This window comes from Pelodiscus sinensis, chromosome 1 (genome assembly GCF_052426305.1).
Source record: "Pelodiscus sinensis isolate ZL-2025 chromosome 1, ASM5242630v1, whole genome shotgun sequence".
NCBI lineage: Eukaryota > Metazoa > Chordata > Testudines > Trionychidae > Pelodiscus > Pelodiscus sinensis.
The window spans coordinates 99561683-99576836 of NC_143052.1; the positions used below are offsets into that span (position 1 = coordinate 99561683).

At 44.3% G+C, this 15154-nt stretch overlaps 1 protein-coding gene across 3 annotated transcripts in view; it reads right to left on the minus strand.

Moving 5' to 3' along the window:
• The window catches only part of WASHC4 (WASH complex subunit 4), a 72759-nt gene that overhangs the window by 48992 nt on the left and 8613 nt on the right, over positions 1 to 15154 (minus strand). For all 3 annotated transcript variants that reach the window (XM_075938562.2, XM_075938557.2, XM_075938551.2), the window contains exons 2-7: positions 14931 to 15070; positions 9894 to 9947; positions 9044 to 9109; positions 8819 to 8864; positions 4293 to 4360; positions 108 to 190 (exon numbers count right to left, since the gene is read on the minus strand). In XM_075938562.2, coding sequence (XP_075794677.1) covers positions 108 to 190; positions 4293 to 4360; positions 8819 to 8864; positions 9044 to 9109; positions 9894 to 9947; positions 14931 to 15070 — 457 coding nt within the window. The remainder of the gene's footprint in view (positions 1 to 107; positions 191 to 4292; positions 4361 to 8818; positions 8865 to 9043; positions 9110 to 9893; positions 9948 to 14930; positions 15071 to 15154) is intronic.

A 15154-nucleotide genomic window follows, 5' to 3' on the forward strand; every position in this document is an offset into this window, starting at 1 on the left:
TTTTCTGACCAGAGTATTCCAATGTTTATCATTCTTTAGGGAAATCATAACATCTTACATTTTGTTTAATAATAAAAAGGGGATATAGCATTTCTGCCAATAATTACTTGTTGCTGGTATAGAGAACAGCCAGCTGATGAACTACATTCATCACCACTTCATAGCACCGTGTAACAAAACAAGACAGCTCCTGAAATGACAAATGTTGCATACATTGGTATTATTTCTAAGACAGTGAATGACAATCATGCAACCAGAACCCAAACTTTAACTTTCTAATTCCTGTCTGAGGCCTCTCTCAACTGACATTTCCTGATGCATGTTTCTTTACGATTTAGGGCTAATGAAGCTACACAGAGGCATAGGAGGGAGTAAGGACTCTTCTCCTCATTAAGTGGCCAACAATAGGGTGAGCTAGAATTGTAATCCTGATACTCAGGGGAGCTGATGCTTCCTCCCAGAATAAATGTGCAGACAGCAAACAAGGTTGCACCAGTTCATTCATGAAATGGTCAAGAGCTGGCTGATTGCCTGGGGGAGTATAATACATCTTTACAGTGGATGTAATAATGTACATCCTATCCCGAACAGAAAGTCCTAGAAGGCATTATGCTTCTGAGGTACAAAGCCTCCTACAGCTCTTCCATCACCCCTTATATGAACTCCATGACAAAAGCATGCTCTAGCACAGTGGTTTTCAAACACAGTTCCTCCTACCCTCCTTTAGGTGTATACAGGATTTTTTGTAATAGTGAACAATGCATTTTATTTAGTACAGAGGATTTTTAACTGTAGTTTCATGCCTGCAGGGAGCTCTGGGTGGTGACACTGGAGGAAGTGTCCTTTTCCTGACTCACTTCAGCAGGACGACCCAGCCTATCTGGATCAGGAGCAACCAAAAATTTTAACTCTGCTGATGCCCTCATTTGAGTTACAAATTTTGATTTTAACAGACTGAGTGGCCCACTAAGGTGAGTCAGAGTTGAGTGGCACTTCCTCTCTTACTCCTGCTATGCGGGGCTGGCCCATGCTGCCTAGTGTCACTGCTTGTCCTCCTGAATGTCCCTCCATGATCACCTCGGAGGCACACCCTACAGTTTGAAAACCTCTAAACACTGTTGATAAATGGAAAGCAGAAATCTGGGGGGAACACATGACTCCACAAGTTGTCCCACACACTGCCTTTGTCTAACTCAAATGGAGGTATGCAGCAGACTATACCATTAAGGATTACACAGCTGAAAGTTTGAAAACCACTTTTCACTCTAGCCCTAAACAACCATTATTCTCTCTGAAGCCATGCCAAGTTAAAGCCACTAATCAGACAGACTATAGACAAATACTTACAGACAGAAAAAAAATATTTTCATGAGTTCCTGACATGTTAAAACTGAATGTGGATAAGACAGAGAATTCATCAGGGGACTCAAGGACAACAAGAGTGAAAATCTGAAATGCAACTGCAAGATTGGGTAGGATTATGAAGTCATCTGGCAAGTCTCCACTAGTGATGATACACACTGGAATCAATGGTGGGGTGGTAAATAATGAGGTCAGGGCGGTCATACACAGCAATCTGGATCACTTTGTAAACTAGCCCAATTCAAATAGATTTCATTTCAATACAGACAAAAGTACAGAAATACATCTGGGAACAAGGAATGCAGACCTTATCTATAAAATGAGGACTGTATCCTGGAAAGCGGTGAGTTTTGAAAAGGATCTGGGGTCCCTAGTGGACAAGCAAATGATGTGGTGACAAAGAGTTAATGTGAGTAGAAATAGGTAGGAAGTGATTGGTACCTTTTTAAAAACAGCATTGGTAAGAGCAATACTGGAATATTGTGTCCACATATAAAAAGATTAATAAAAAACTGAAGAGGGGGCAGAAAAGAGCCACAAATGTGAGTCAAGGGCTGGAGAAAATACTTTACAGGGAGACTTAAACAGCTCAATCTGTTTTGCTCATGAATTGAAGATTAAGAGGTTACTTGATTACTGTGCTTAAGTACCTTCATGTGGAAAAAATACCAGGTACCAAAGGGCTCTTTAAACCAGTGGAGACAGGTATAACAAGAACCAATGGCTGGAAGATGATGCCAGAAAAATTCAAGTTAGAATCGAGGCAAAAAAATTTCGAAGTGCAGGTAATTAACAACTAGAACAAACTATCAAGGGAAGGAAGTGGTGGATAGTTTTCAATTCAAGACTAGATGCCATTTTGGAAGGTGTATAACTGGATAAGTGGATGAAACGTAATGGCTTGTGGTATTCACGTCAGATCAGATTACCTATTGGTACTTTCTGGCTTTAAACTAATCAATATATGAAAGTTTAAAAAAGATCTAAAACTGGCTCATCGTATATACATTTGGTTTACATTTTGCATTTCACTCATCTTAGATATGAAAAAACCTGGTCAGTTTCACTTTCTGCTTTTCATTTGCTTAATAATGTTGCTTGGATTTTAACTTCATTTTCAATTAAAGATTCTTTTAGTGTTTGATTTTGAGGTTTCTAGCTTTTAAAAAAACAAAACCTAAATTTCATGCCCAGAGCCAGTTAACACAGCCCAACTCTTAATTCAGAAAATTCAATTTTATAGCACATATCTAATTTCTCAGCAACCAACTATGCTGCAATTAACTGACAGATTTTGAAATCTTAAGTATATTAAACATTATATGGTTTCACCCTGCATAGGGTAGTAAAATGTTGGCAGGCATTTCTAAATTAGTTTGATCATTTGTCCCTTTAATATCACTCAAGCAAATATCTGTATGTTTCATCTGTTGAGAACGATCTCTGGATACCAAGAATTGTTAAATCCAAAATAAACGGCCAATATGTTTATGTAGCAGCTATACAAAAACAGTATTTTCTGATCCCTTTGCCAGCTCTGCACACCACTGACTATCTCAATTTTTCCCAGATGGTAGACACTGTCACCAGACTATTCCCATTTGGGGACAGGAAATGGAGCACAACAGAGGGAATAGGAAAGGGTCAGTAAGGAGAGTGTCTTACAGATTCTTATATAGCAGAAACTGGATATAGCTATTTGAAAATTCTTCAACCTTCCCTCTATGGTCTTGGGGTGAGATCTTACTAGGGACATAAAACATTGTTTAACCAGTAATCAATTAAAGAGGAACGAGCAAGGGCTGCGTCAGCCAGGCTGGAGCAATTCCCTCCACATATCTCTGGGCTGGAAAGTCTCTTCTCCCCTGCTACTAGGGTATCCTGCAGGCAAAGGCTGCTCCAGCATCCGGACCAGAGTATCCCCTGCCAGCAGGGTGCCCAGGCCTGCCACAGGCATGAGCTGTGCTGGAGCAGCTCCTGTCCACAGCATGCTCCCCATGGAACTGGAGCAGTCCCCTGCATGCAGCAGGTGGGGTTCTGCTCTAGCTTCACTGGTTAATAGGTTAAACCTCCACATTCCTATATCTTACATACAGGAGTATAAATATTTGGTCTACCAAAGGGTTAATAAGAGGGCCATTAAAAACTCTGATATATGGTATTTACAAGCCAGTAAAAGTTCTGTTTAATGAAGAGTGTAATTACACTTTTTAAAGTACATTTTTATGACAACATGACCTTGTTTGTTATTGCACAATCACTTGCTAATACGAGCCAGAAAGAAACTTCTAGTGTAAAATGAACATCAAGAAAAAGGAAATCCTCAGAAACTCAGATCTGTTTTCACTCAAGTGTCCTTGGTAGTAAGCATAATTGTTTCTAAAAGACATGTTATTTTCCACAATTTTTTTGAGAGATATCAATAATTTATTTTAAATCACTTGTTTCAATCTTACCTCATTCTATGAGCTGGAGGAAAATCAATAAGCAAATGGTTTAATCCATGCCAGTACACCAGTTTTTGCTTTATTCAATGGCAAACTAAAATTTACCATGAGAAACATGCAATATATTCCTAGACCTTTAACACAAAATGACAAGAGTTCCACTCCATTTTTTCCTGTTGAAGGTTGTCTAGGTAAACTAGTTTATTTGGGCACTGAATCTGAAAATCTTTTGGCCTTTTCACACTGGGATTACAGTGCTTAAAACAGTTTCAAGCGTGGAAACAAAATAGGTGAACAAACTGCACCTAACAGCTTTCTATATGAAAAAGGTTGGTTGTGACACCTATACAGGCAAGAAGTTGCACTCTGCATATAAAAGTGACTCTCAATGTTGCTGAATGGGATGTAAATAGGATACTGTAATTTGACAAGTGGGGGAAAAAAAAGATTCTAACTGCTCCAAATCCAAGATGCACTCTTTACCTGTAAAAATGAAATAAATCTTCCCATCTGTATTTGGGAATCACCTTCCACCATGCTGGAGTCTGTGGCTTGAAAGATAAACAAAAGCTTCATTGACTTTAGAAATATTAGACAGACAGATTCATTATCCTGAAGCCTGGATGACAATCCAATTTTGTTTGACTTTTAATTAAAACATACTGCTATAAGGCAAAGTATTTCCAATTAATCTAAAACAAAGGCTTCACTGTGCTTTGCTAACTAGAGAACATATTTTGTTCTATATTTGTACAGGACCTAGTACCATGGGGTTCTGATCAACGACTAGGGCTCCAGAGCTCTACCGCAACCTAAATAATAGGACACCACAAAGTACCAAGTTTCCTGCAGTACCAGTTTAACACTATTTCATCATTTATGTTCATAAAAATATTATTTGGACAATTATAATTTCCCATAAAATCTCATCTGACAAAATCTGGCATACAGGGTCATAAGAGGCATCAACCTGGGCGTTATTAAAAACTTAATGCTTAAGATTTTTATACCAGACTACTACATATCACAATAGCTTTAATTTTAAAAATTAAAATGGGTAAGAATTAAATCCACAATAGTGATTAAGCACTTGTGATATTGCAGATTTAATGTGAAATCTTACTATAGTATGCACAATAATTGCTTTTCTAATGGCAGTCTGGAGGGGACTTATGCAAGTCCCTTGTTAACAAAACTGACTGCAGATTAGGTGAAAGAAAACCTCAGCCTTTTTAAAATGTCTGACCCCTTTTGCTTTAAGAAGATAGCCTTGAAAAAGTATGTCAATATAAACAGTTCAATGGAGATGAAAGGCACAAGCAGCTAGACTCCACTCTTCTGCAATAGGAGGCTCTGAGATTCCTAAAGATAGTACAGGCAGTCCCCGAGTTACGCGGATCCGACTTATGTCGGATCCGCAGTTACGAATGGGGCTTTTCTCGCCCCGGAGGACGGGAGCGGCGGGAGGCCCAGATGCGCCACGGTCCTGCCGACCGCGTCCTCCGGGGCGAGAAAAGCTGCTCCGCGTCTCCCTGGTCTGCTGGGGGGGAGCAAAGCCTCGGAGGATGCCGGCAGCGGGACAGACGCGGCGCGTCTGAGCTGTCCCGCTGCCCGCGTCCTCCCCGGCTTTGCTCCGCGTCTCCCTGGTCTGCTGGGGGGAGCCCTCCCCCCCCCAGCAGACCAGGGAGATGCGGAGCAAAGCCGCGGAGGATGCGGGCGGGACCGTGGCGTGTCTCGGCGGTCCCACCACCCGCGTCTCCCTGGTCTGCTTGGGGGGGACGGGGGGCGCAGCTAGTGCGCCTGCCCCCCCCCCCCCCAGCAGACCAGGCTTTTCTCGCCGACGACGCCTGGGGTAGAGCAGCTGGGGTGCTGCCGGGTTGGTCCCGCAGCGCCGCTCCTCGGCACTACTGGCCCAACCCGGCAGCACCCCAGCTGCTCTGCCCCAGGTGTCCCCAAGTCAGCCGCTGCTGAAACTGACCAGCGGCTGACTACAGGAAGCCCGAGGCAGAGTTGCTCTGCCCCGGGTTTCCTGGAATCAGCCGCTGATCAGTTTCAGCAGCGGCTGACTTGGGGACACATGGGGTAGAGCAGCTGGGGTGCTGCCGGGTTGGTCTCCGCAGCGCTGACATACGGCGCTGCGGGGACCTACCCGGCAGCGCCCCAGCTGCTCTGTCCCAGGCATCCAAATTCAGCCGCTGTTGAAACCGATCAGCGGCTGATTCCAGGAAGCCAAGGCCAAAGCAACTCTGCCTCAGGCTTCCTGTAGTCAGCCGCTGGTCAGTTTCAGCAGCGGCTGAATCTGGACGCCAGTTCCGACTTACATACAAATTCAACTTAAGAACAAACCTACAGTCCCTATCTTGTACGTAACCCGGGGACTATCTGTATCTTTTTCCAACACACTTTTTTATGTACAAGTCACTCTGTTCAGTTATGTGTGTATCCCAAATAGATATCTTGCTGACATCACTCCTAGGTCAGCCCTGTGCCCAGTGATGTGACAGCGGAGGACAGGAATTTGTCACATCAGGAAAGGCAAAGCCAAATGTTCTGCCTCATATTTTCAGACCCTGGAAAAAATGGACCTAACTAGCTATTGCTCACCCAGATAAGCTTACAATTGCCATGGCAGCTGCTACAAGAGGAACAGCTCTCATGCACCTAAAGGACTGCGTTCCCATCCACTCCTTGTTGCTAACTTCTGCAGGTGGAGGAAGGGAAACAACAAAACCAAATTGCGGTCACAGAGTAAGCCTACAGCTGCTGCAGCCCTCTTTGCTCCCTGTCAATGAGGTAGAATATTTTTAAGGGATATCTTTGTTACAGTTTGGCAAAATCTCACTATAGGACTCAAAAGGCTTTAAGAACATGTCCGATAGAAGATGGGAGTTTGCTTTAAAAGTTATCTGCAGTTAGAGTAATGATTCATCAAAAGAACCAAAAGAGTCATATGTTACATAGCACCTAGAATGTGCTAGACACAATCCCTATCTCAAATAATTTACACACTTCCACAGCCCAATCTATCCAAGGATTTAAAAAACACTACAGAACTGAACAGAGCGTCACAAGGCTACTGTAAAAGAAGCATTATCGTCCTCATATTTCCGATGGGAACAACAGAAGTTTAGTGACGAGCCCTAAGGTTACACAGGAAATCAATAGCACAATCAAAAGAATTCAAATCTCCTATACCCTGTGCTTTAACTTCAAGTCCCATGCTTATGTCACTAATAAGCCATTCGTGGATGAGTTGTCAGTATTACTCTGCAATACAAAGTAACTTTCATCCAAAGTTAGATCTCATGATTTATCAGTTGAGGAAAAGCCTATGGTCATGTTTATCTTATCAGAATCCTGTGTTACCCCTCTCTCTATGCACACATATACACACAGGCATGAGACACTAACCCACTTCTCACTCACTTTAAAAACAAGTGTTACAATTCAGCTTATGCCAGAGATGGACAACCTAAGCAAGTTGAGTGGCCCTCCATCTCAGTGGGCTGCAATACTGTCATAACCAAGATGATCTCCTGGGACAGAGTGATTTTGTGATAAGCTCACAATGTGTCAACTGAACCATAGCAGCACTTTCATGGGATGCAGAGAGCACGCACGGCTCAACATTCAACAAAAATGTGTTGTGAGCCACACACAGAACCCTGATATGCTGCATGTGGCCCACAGGTTGCTGGTTGTCCATGACTGGCTTATACTATCTTAAAATGCAAAATTTCAGAATTAATTATAGGCCTCCATTTTTCAGTATTATCATGGTCTTTATGCATTGCCAGCAGTGGGCTTCATGCCAAGATAATGACTCAAGTGATTAACCAGCACCAATATGCCTATGTTTTGACAGCACAAATGGAATCAAACATTGCTCACTTTACTCATGAAATACTGAAGCAATTGTTGCTTGTAATGAGTAAGGCAAGAAGAATTTGGTCCACAGTATATATTGACACTTGTTGTCTGAAGGCACCTTGCAAAATCTATTAATTAGGGAGACGGATTTGGGTATGACATTTAGAACCAATTATTTATACAAGCAGTCCCCGGGTTACATGGATCCGACTTACATCAGATCCCTACTTACAAACGGGGTGAGGCAACCCCGCACTAGCTGCTTCCCCCCAGCAGACCAAGGTAGACGCGAAGCTAGCGCCCCGCCCCCGCACCCCCAACAGACCAGGGAAACGCGGAGCGGCTTTTCTCAGCAGATACCTCAGCTTGAGAATAAAGGACTGAGGGAAGTGAGGTGTGGGAGAATAAAACTGAGCTCTGGAGAAATGTTTGGCTAGAGTTTCCCCTACAATATGTACCAGTTCCGACTTACATACAAATTCAACTTAAGAACAAACCTACAGTCCCTATCTTGTATGTAACCCGGGGACTGCCTGTATTCAATATATGGGTGCCCAATACCAAACTGTGACAAACAACTGCAACAAAATATATGCTCAAAGTAGATTTTTTTAAAAAATCCAGAGCAGCATGAACCTATATTAAAGGTTTCAGCATTAAAAGTCAAGATTAAATCTTTTTTTAGAAAATGCCTCATGCTGCACTTTCTAAAAGAAATGGTCTTCCTATTTTTGTATGACTAGTGTTCCCTCTCCAAATCCTTTCTGAAAAGCCAATAGTGTTCAAACACTCTCTTGTCATGAGTCCCCATTTCCTGCCTCTCACATAAGCAGTCAACACATCTGTAATGCAGAGACAAAATAGCAAGGAAGTTCCCATTACTACACCAGTGTTTCATTGTAGATAATGACTATTTCTAACTAAAATCTTAATGAAATTAAATTAAATTAAATTAAGTGTGGTTACAAGACACTGATATACAGAGCCTGTACTGTAACAGAGAACAGGAGGTTCAGGATTACACAGACAAAATGTAGTAAAAAGTACATTTCTAATGTCTAGAACATAAGATTGCAATTGTTTTAATATAAGAAGCAAAAGCATAAGAAAACACTGTCACAATAAAGGGAACTACTTACCTCCTTCTCCATAAAACAAGAGGCCATTATAAAATTTAGTTTCTGCCTAACAACAAAAGAAGAGATTTTTTCCAAATTAAAAAAATATTTTACATTTTACAAAAATATATGGCTTATGTTTGCAGGATTAAAAGCTAAAAAAATCCAAGATGTAAAATCTACTTTTCAGTTTGCCAAACAGTAAACATTTTTATTAGAGTAATAAAGAAAGGCTGTAGAAATTACCTCATATTTTAACTTCTTGATTTCACAGCAAAGGGCAGCATACACAGTTATTACTTTGTTCAGAACCTAGACACATCAATGAAACAACATAATTACATGGTTAGTATAAAAACATATTTTGCACTGATAGCATTTTTCACGTTCAAAGAGCACTACAGAAAAAAATACAGGCAGTCCCCGAGTTACGCAGATCCAACTTACGTCAGATCCGCAGTTACGAACAGGGCTTTTCTCGCCCCGGAGGACGGGAGCGGCGGGACGCCCAGATGCGCCGCGGTCCCGCCGCCTGCGTCCTCCGGGGCAAGAAAAGCTGCTCCGCGTCTCCCTGGTCTGCTGGGGGGGGGTGCGCGCACTTAGTGCGCCCCCTCTCACTCCCCCCCACAGCAGACCAGGCTTTTCTCCGGACACCTGTGGTAGAGCAGCTGGGGCGCTGCCGGTTGGTCCCTCAGCGCCGCTCTGGGCGCTACTGGACCAACCTGGCAGCACCCCAGCTGCTCTGCCCCAGGCGTCCTGATTCAGTCACTGCTGGTCAGTTTCAGCAGTGGCTGAATCAGGACGCCTGGGGCAGAGCAGCTGGGGTGCTGCTCTGCCCCAGGCGTCTCCAAGTCAGCCGCTGCTGAAACTGACCAGCGGCTGACTACAGGAAGCAACTCTGCCTCACGCTTCCTGTAGTCAAACACTGGTCAGTTTCAGCAGCGGCTGAATCTGGACGCCAGTTCCGACTTACATATAGATTCAACTTAACAAAAAAACCTACAGTCCCTATCTTGTACGTAACCCGGGGACTGCCTATACTGACAAATTTTACTACAGTGATCTTGTAATTTAAAAAATTCTAAAAGCATTTTACCTTGTTTTCTGTATTTATGAGCTCCAGCAGGGAAGACTGTTCATAGGGTAAAAGCTAAACAATAATAAAAAATAAAAATATCAGAAGATTTTTTTAAATATGTTTGTTACTAAAAGGAATCACCATGTTTGCGATTATTTATTTCAGCCTAGTTCCAAGTGCACTCAGTACCAAAAAGAGACTAAGTGTATGCTACTGGCAGACTACTCAGGAGGAAATAGCCAGTTCTCATATTACATGGACTTATCAAGTCCTGTTTTGTGAAAACATGTAAGGGTAAAAGACAAATGAACTATGTGAAATGCATAGCAAGTTACAGAAATATTAAACCCAAAAGTCGTGATTGCTATAAGAATCTATTAGGCCCCAGTTTTAATTAGGGTGTCCACTATTCAACCAGTAAGTCCGTTTTTTGCATCCTCTATCCAGTAAAAAAATTCAGACAATACCAGATATGTGTAATGTCCGATATTTTCTGCTTTTCTGGCTGGGTGCCCAACAGAAGCCTGGCGGGGGGAGTGGCTGGGGAGGTGGGGCCGTGATCGGCGCTGAGAGCCCTCAGCTTAGCTGGTTATGTGCAGAAGCCTGGCGGAGACGGAGGGGGGTGGTGGCTGGGGAGGCAGGGCCGTGATTGGCACTGGGAGCCTCCCAGTGCCAATCACGGCTCCGCCTCCTCAGCCTCTCCCTCTGCCCCCTCCAGGCTTCTGCACACAACCAGCTGAGGGCTCCCAGTGGGAGCAGGTAATTAATTTCCTCCCCTGCTGCCCCATCCTCTTTGGGAAGTGTAATTTACTTCATCCCTTTTCATCAGATTGTCTGCCCTCTGCTCAAAGCCCAGCCAGACATTCTGGCCCAGGAGTGGGGGCAGAGTACGTCTCCTTCCACTTTCTGTTCACAGATTTTCAGGCATATAATCCACTTCTTGTCATGGCCAGAATATGGGCCAGGCTTGAATCCCCCTTTATTCCCCTCCACAGCTGAATAAAGGCTCTGAGAGGCTAGCTTAGCCTGTCAATAGGGTTGCCAGATGGGACCCCCCTCAGCTGGTTGCATGCTGCGAGGTTCATGTAGTCAAAATATATGATGTAGACTGTTGTTTGTTTATAATAAAGTCCCTATTCAGTGTTAAGCATAGCTGTGGTGGGGGTTTTTTTGTTTGTTTTGCTCGACAAATTTTTAGCATGTGTGTTCAGTATTTATGGGGGTTTTTTTAACACGTTTGGTATTTTTGAGGAAACCATCTGGCAACCCTATTTGTAATTGTTTTCTAATTTTGTAATCACAAAAACGTGTACATACCTATTGGTGGTGGCAGGACATGTATTTGTATACATAAACACATATTTTGGATTTGAAAGTCATCCAAGCGTTTTTCTACACCATTTGTGTACACTAACACAGACTGGATGCACATGTTCAAAGGTTAGTTGAAAGTTTAGCACTCCAAGATTTCTGAGCAGGCATGTTCCAGAAGGGGATAAAAGTTAAATTCTGTTTTTAAATAATGCCTGTAAATTCAAGATAAAAAATACTAAAATGTTATCCTTCATGAAGGACAGGAAGTTTGTGACCAGAAAATAACTGGCTTTAGATAGAAATCTAATGTGTGCTGTTTTTTTGCATGAGGGGAAGGTGTAACTTCCTTTAAAATGAACTCATTGAGGCTAATGAGCCAAAATGTAACCTAACTTATATTTTAGTTGCAAGGAAATCAATGCGTGGTTCATTTTACACCACTGTGCTCAAATATTTTGTTGTTCTATACAGAACTAGAATTCTATGGAAGAATTTGATTCAGATTGCAGGATTCTTTTTGCTAAGTTTTACTAAGCTCCAAGGAACAAAGAAGAAATAGTAATGTGAAACTATATTATCCTACATTCAACAATTTTATGATTAAAATGGGTTTGCAGGAATTTTTTAGCACAATTCAAAAACTAAACAAATACAAAGGCATGCTTGCATAAACCTTTTCCCTTCCAGGATGCAAAGGGATAATACATGTGGGAACATTTGATTACAGAGCAAGCTCAGCCTCAAAAATACTTTTGTTTTAGCTTTTTAAAAGTACCTTAATACTAATATACTTACAAATAATTTATCTAGTTTACTTTACTAAAAAGAAGTTTGCAGCAGTTCTCTGTAACTTGTAATATTCAAACAAAGTTTAGAGTTCTATTTGGGTCTACCAATAGTAGCATCACTTTAAAGAAATCACACCTAAAAAGGAAAGATGGTGTATGCTTTTTCCAGTAGCTTTTTAGACAAATTAGACACCCTGCAGCCACCTCTTTCCCAAGTGTTTGTGTCTGAGCAACAAAGCAGGGCCAACAACCTCTCTGGGCCCCTGGACAAGGTGAGAGGTGTCCCTACTCTGTGCCTCCAGAAGGAGTGGGGCCGGGGCCAGCCAGCCTTTATCACTGCTCAGACCCACCCCTGCCCTTAGCACTCCAGCCGTGATTTAAAGGGCCCGGGGCTTTGGTAGCTGCCATAATAGGAGTGGCAGCTAGGAGCCCTGGGCCCTTTTCAAGAGCCAGGCCCCAGAGCAGTTGTCTCCTTCCCTTCCTTCCATCCCATTGGCAGGCCTGGACAAACAATCACTATCTATGTTCCAGGTACCTTAATTAGCAATGATGGAGGGCCAGGACTCATACAGCACCCCAAAGTCTTAATATGATCAGAAAATAGCCTGCCCTAGGTTGTATGGGGAAGAATATTCAAAGGCCTGAAATATGCAGGCAAAGCTTTGCTGACAGCAGCATTCCACCAATCAGATAGGGAGATAAAAAGAGCCAAGATTATGCCCTCAGGGTGACTCAACTCTCTCATAAATGCAGTGTAAAAATTTGATTAGTAGAGTTCAATAGCAGAGACTATGCTCTACCTTCAGACTCTCTCTCAACTGTACAACTCATTTGCAAGTGAGATATTTTTCTGGCTTCAATATTGGCACTCAGCTTTACGTGGCTGGCCCACTGGGAGGGGTCAGGGGCAGTGCAGGTGGCCCGGGGGGGGGGGGGGGGCCCGGGGTCGGGGGCAGCGTGGCTGGCCTCCGGGGGGGGGGGGGGAGGAGGGGGCATGGCCGGGGTCGGGGGCACCGTGGCTGGCCTCCGGGGGGGGGGGGTGGTCAGGGTCGGGGGCAGCGCAGCTGGCCTTGGGGAGGAAGGGGGGGGGCAAGGGTTGGGGGCAGCGTGGCTGGCCCCCGCCACCCCCCCAGAGCTGCTTCCCATCCCCTCTTCCCCCTGGCCCCTCTCTTCTCCCCAGCCAGTTCCCACCCCCCACCCCCCGCCCAAGATCAAGTGTGTCCGTTTCTTTTGGGGAGGGTCTACCTGGCAACCCTACGAGTCTGACCTGGTGCAGGCCCCAAGTGATGGGGACTGCCGAAACTTTGGGAACCAGAGACTGCGGGGTGGGGGTTTGTGGCCCAAATGGGGGCTGAGAAACCTAAGACAGAGTAGGGGGAGCACCAGAAGGGTGACAGTCAGGGCGACCCTAGAACTCTGTTACAGACCAGTCGGCGGCTGCTGGAAAAGGAGGGAAAAATCAGGAGTAAGGGTCAGAGAGGAAGGGGCTTGTGCTGAGAAGCGGGGGGCAGGTCAGGAGAAGAAAGGGGAAGGCACCAAGGGACAAAGTGTAGGAGAGAGATAAATGCCAGGCAGGCCAAGTGGAGACAATGAGGAAAAGGGCAGGAGGGGAGGTGTCAGTGAGGGGGGGGGACAGGATGATGCTAGGAGAGGAGAGGGGAAGGGCTTTGGGGGCTAGAGGGGAGAAGGAGAGGTGCTGGGAGAAGGCTTGAAAGAAGGGGTGGGCATGAGGAAGGCAGGGATGGAGCAAGGCACATGTGAGGGCACAGAAGGGCATGAGGGGAACTGGGGCAGAGGGTGGTGAGGGGGTGGGCATCAGGGAAAAAGAAGGCAAAGGATGCAGGGGCAGTGAGGGAAGGGGGTGGCACCAGGAGCGTGCAGGGGTAAGGGAAGGTGCAGGTGCCAGGGTATTCTGAGGAGTGAAGCAGAAGGACAGATACCTGCAGGGGAGGGACCAGCACCAGAGGAGAGAGGCAGGGCAGGTGTGTAGAGGGAGGTGTTAGAAGAGGGGACAAGGAGGGGTAGCTCACATGATCAGAGTGGGGCTACTGGAGGAATGGGCACAGGGGGGAGAGAAAGGCTGGTGGAGGGGGGCAGGTCTCAGGAAGGCTGAGGGCAGTGAGAAGGGCAGGAGTCAGGACAGCAGAGGTGGGTGGGGGGGGGAGCAGCAGGCACCAGGGGAGCTCATGGAGCAAGCAGAGGAGACAGAGCAGCAGAAGGGAAAGGTAGAGGTTAATAAGATATGTATTAATAACTTGGGTGCCACAATGGCACATCCAAACAAGCCACAAACTCAGTACTGGTGCACAACACAAAATTTATTGTGCTCATGGGAGGAAACTCTTAGAGGGAACACTTCCCCCAGCTTCTCCACCCCCCGAGTTAATGTCACACACACAGGATTAATGCAATTGCAGGATAGTTGCATGAGGGGGATTTGGTGAGTGCCAAACTAATCCCTGTTGGTAAGAGGATGGTGGGAAAAGTCCTTGAGGGGGGAGCGGTGTCACATGACACTTTTTACTTCTGGTCATGTGTCCATATTGCCCCGAAAGTCTTACCTCCAGAGGCGTCGCTAATGGGGGTTAGGGGGTGTGGCTAATGGGGGTCAAAGAATACATTTTTAAAAAATTCTTTGGGTGTACATCCTAATGAAATGTGCTGTGCACGCCTATGTGGGCTCATTTACATTCCTCTTTCGACAGAGGAATATAGTCTAGATGAGCCCTAAGATGCTTGGTAACAGAACTATAAGCTACTGGACAATCAAATTTCTTCATTTAATTTCACAGTTTTGTATTCATTCTGAAAAGAAAAACTTCTGCCCAATAAATCTGATCCTTCCAGAGATTCTTTACTGAAATCACAACTGAACTTCTCTGAAACTGCATGCATTATTCCAGTTTGTAGAAAAAAAATATACAATCTCAATATGTATTAAACATATGCAAACCTTTAATGCTATAGGATCAAGATTGAAGTCCCAAACATCTCCAACAGAGTCATCCAATGCATCTTCTATTCTCCTTAGCTGAGAAGTGTACTCTTCAAGAAATTTCCCATAATTCTTCAACTGTACTTCTGCATGAATTTCTAAGAGTAAATAATAATATTTACATAGTATCATACATGTAAAGTATTTTACAGAATACTTATTGAGCTGCTACTTTAAAGTAA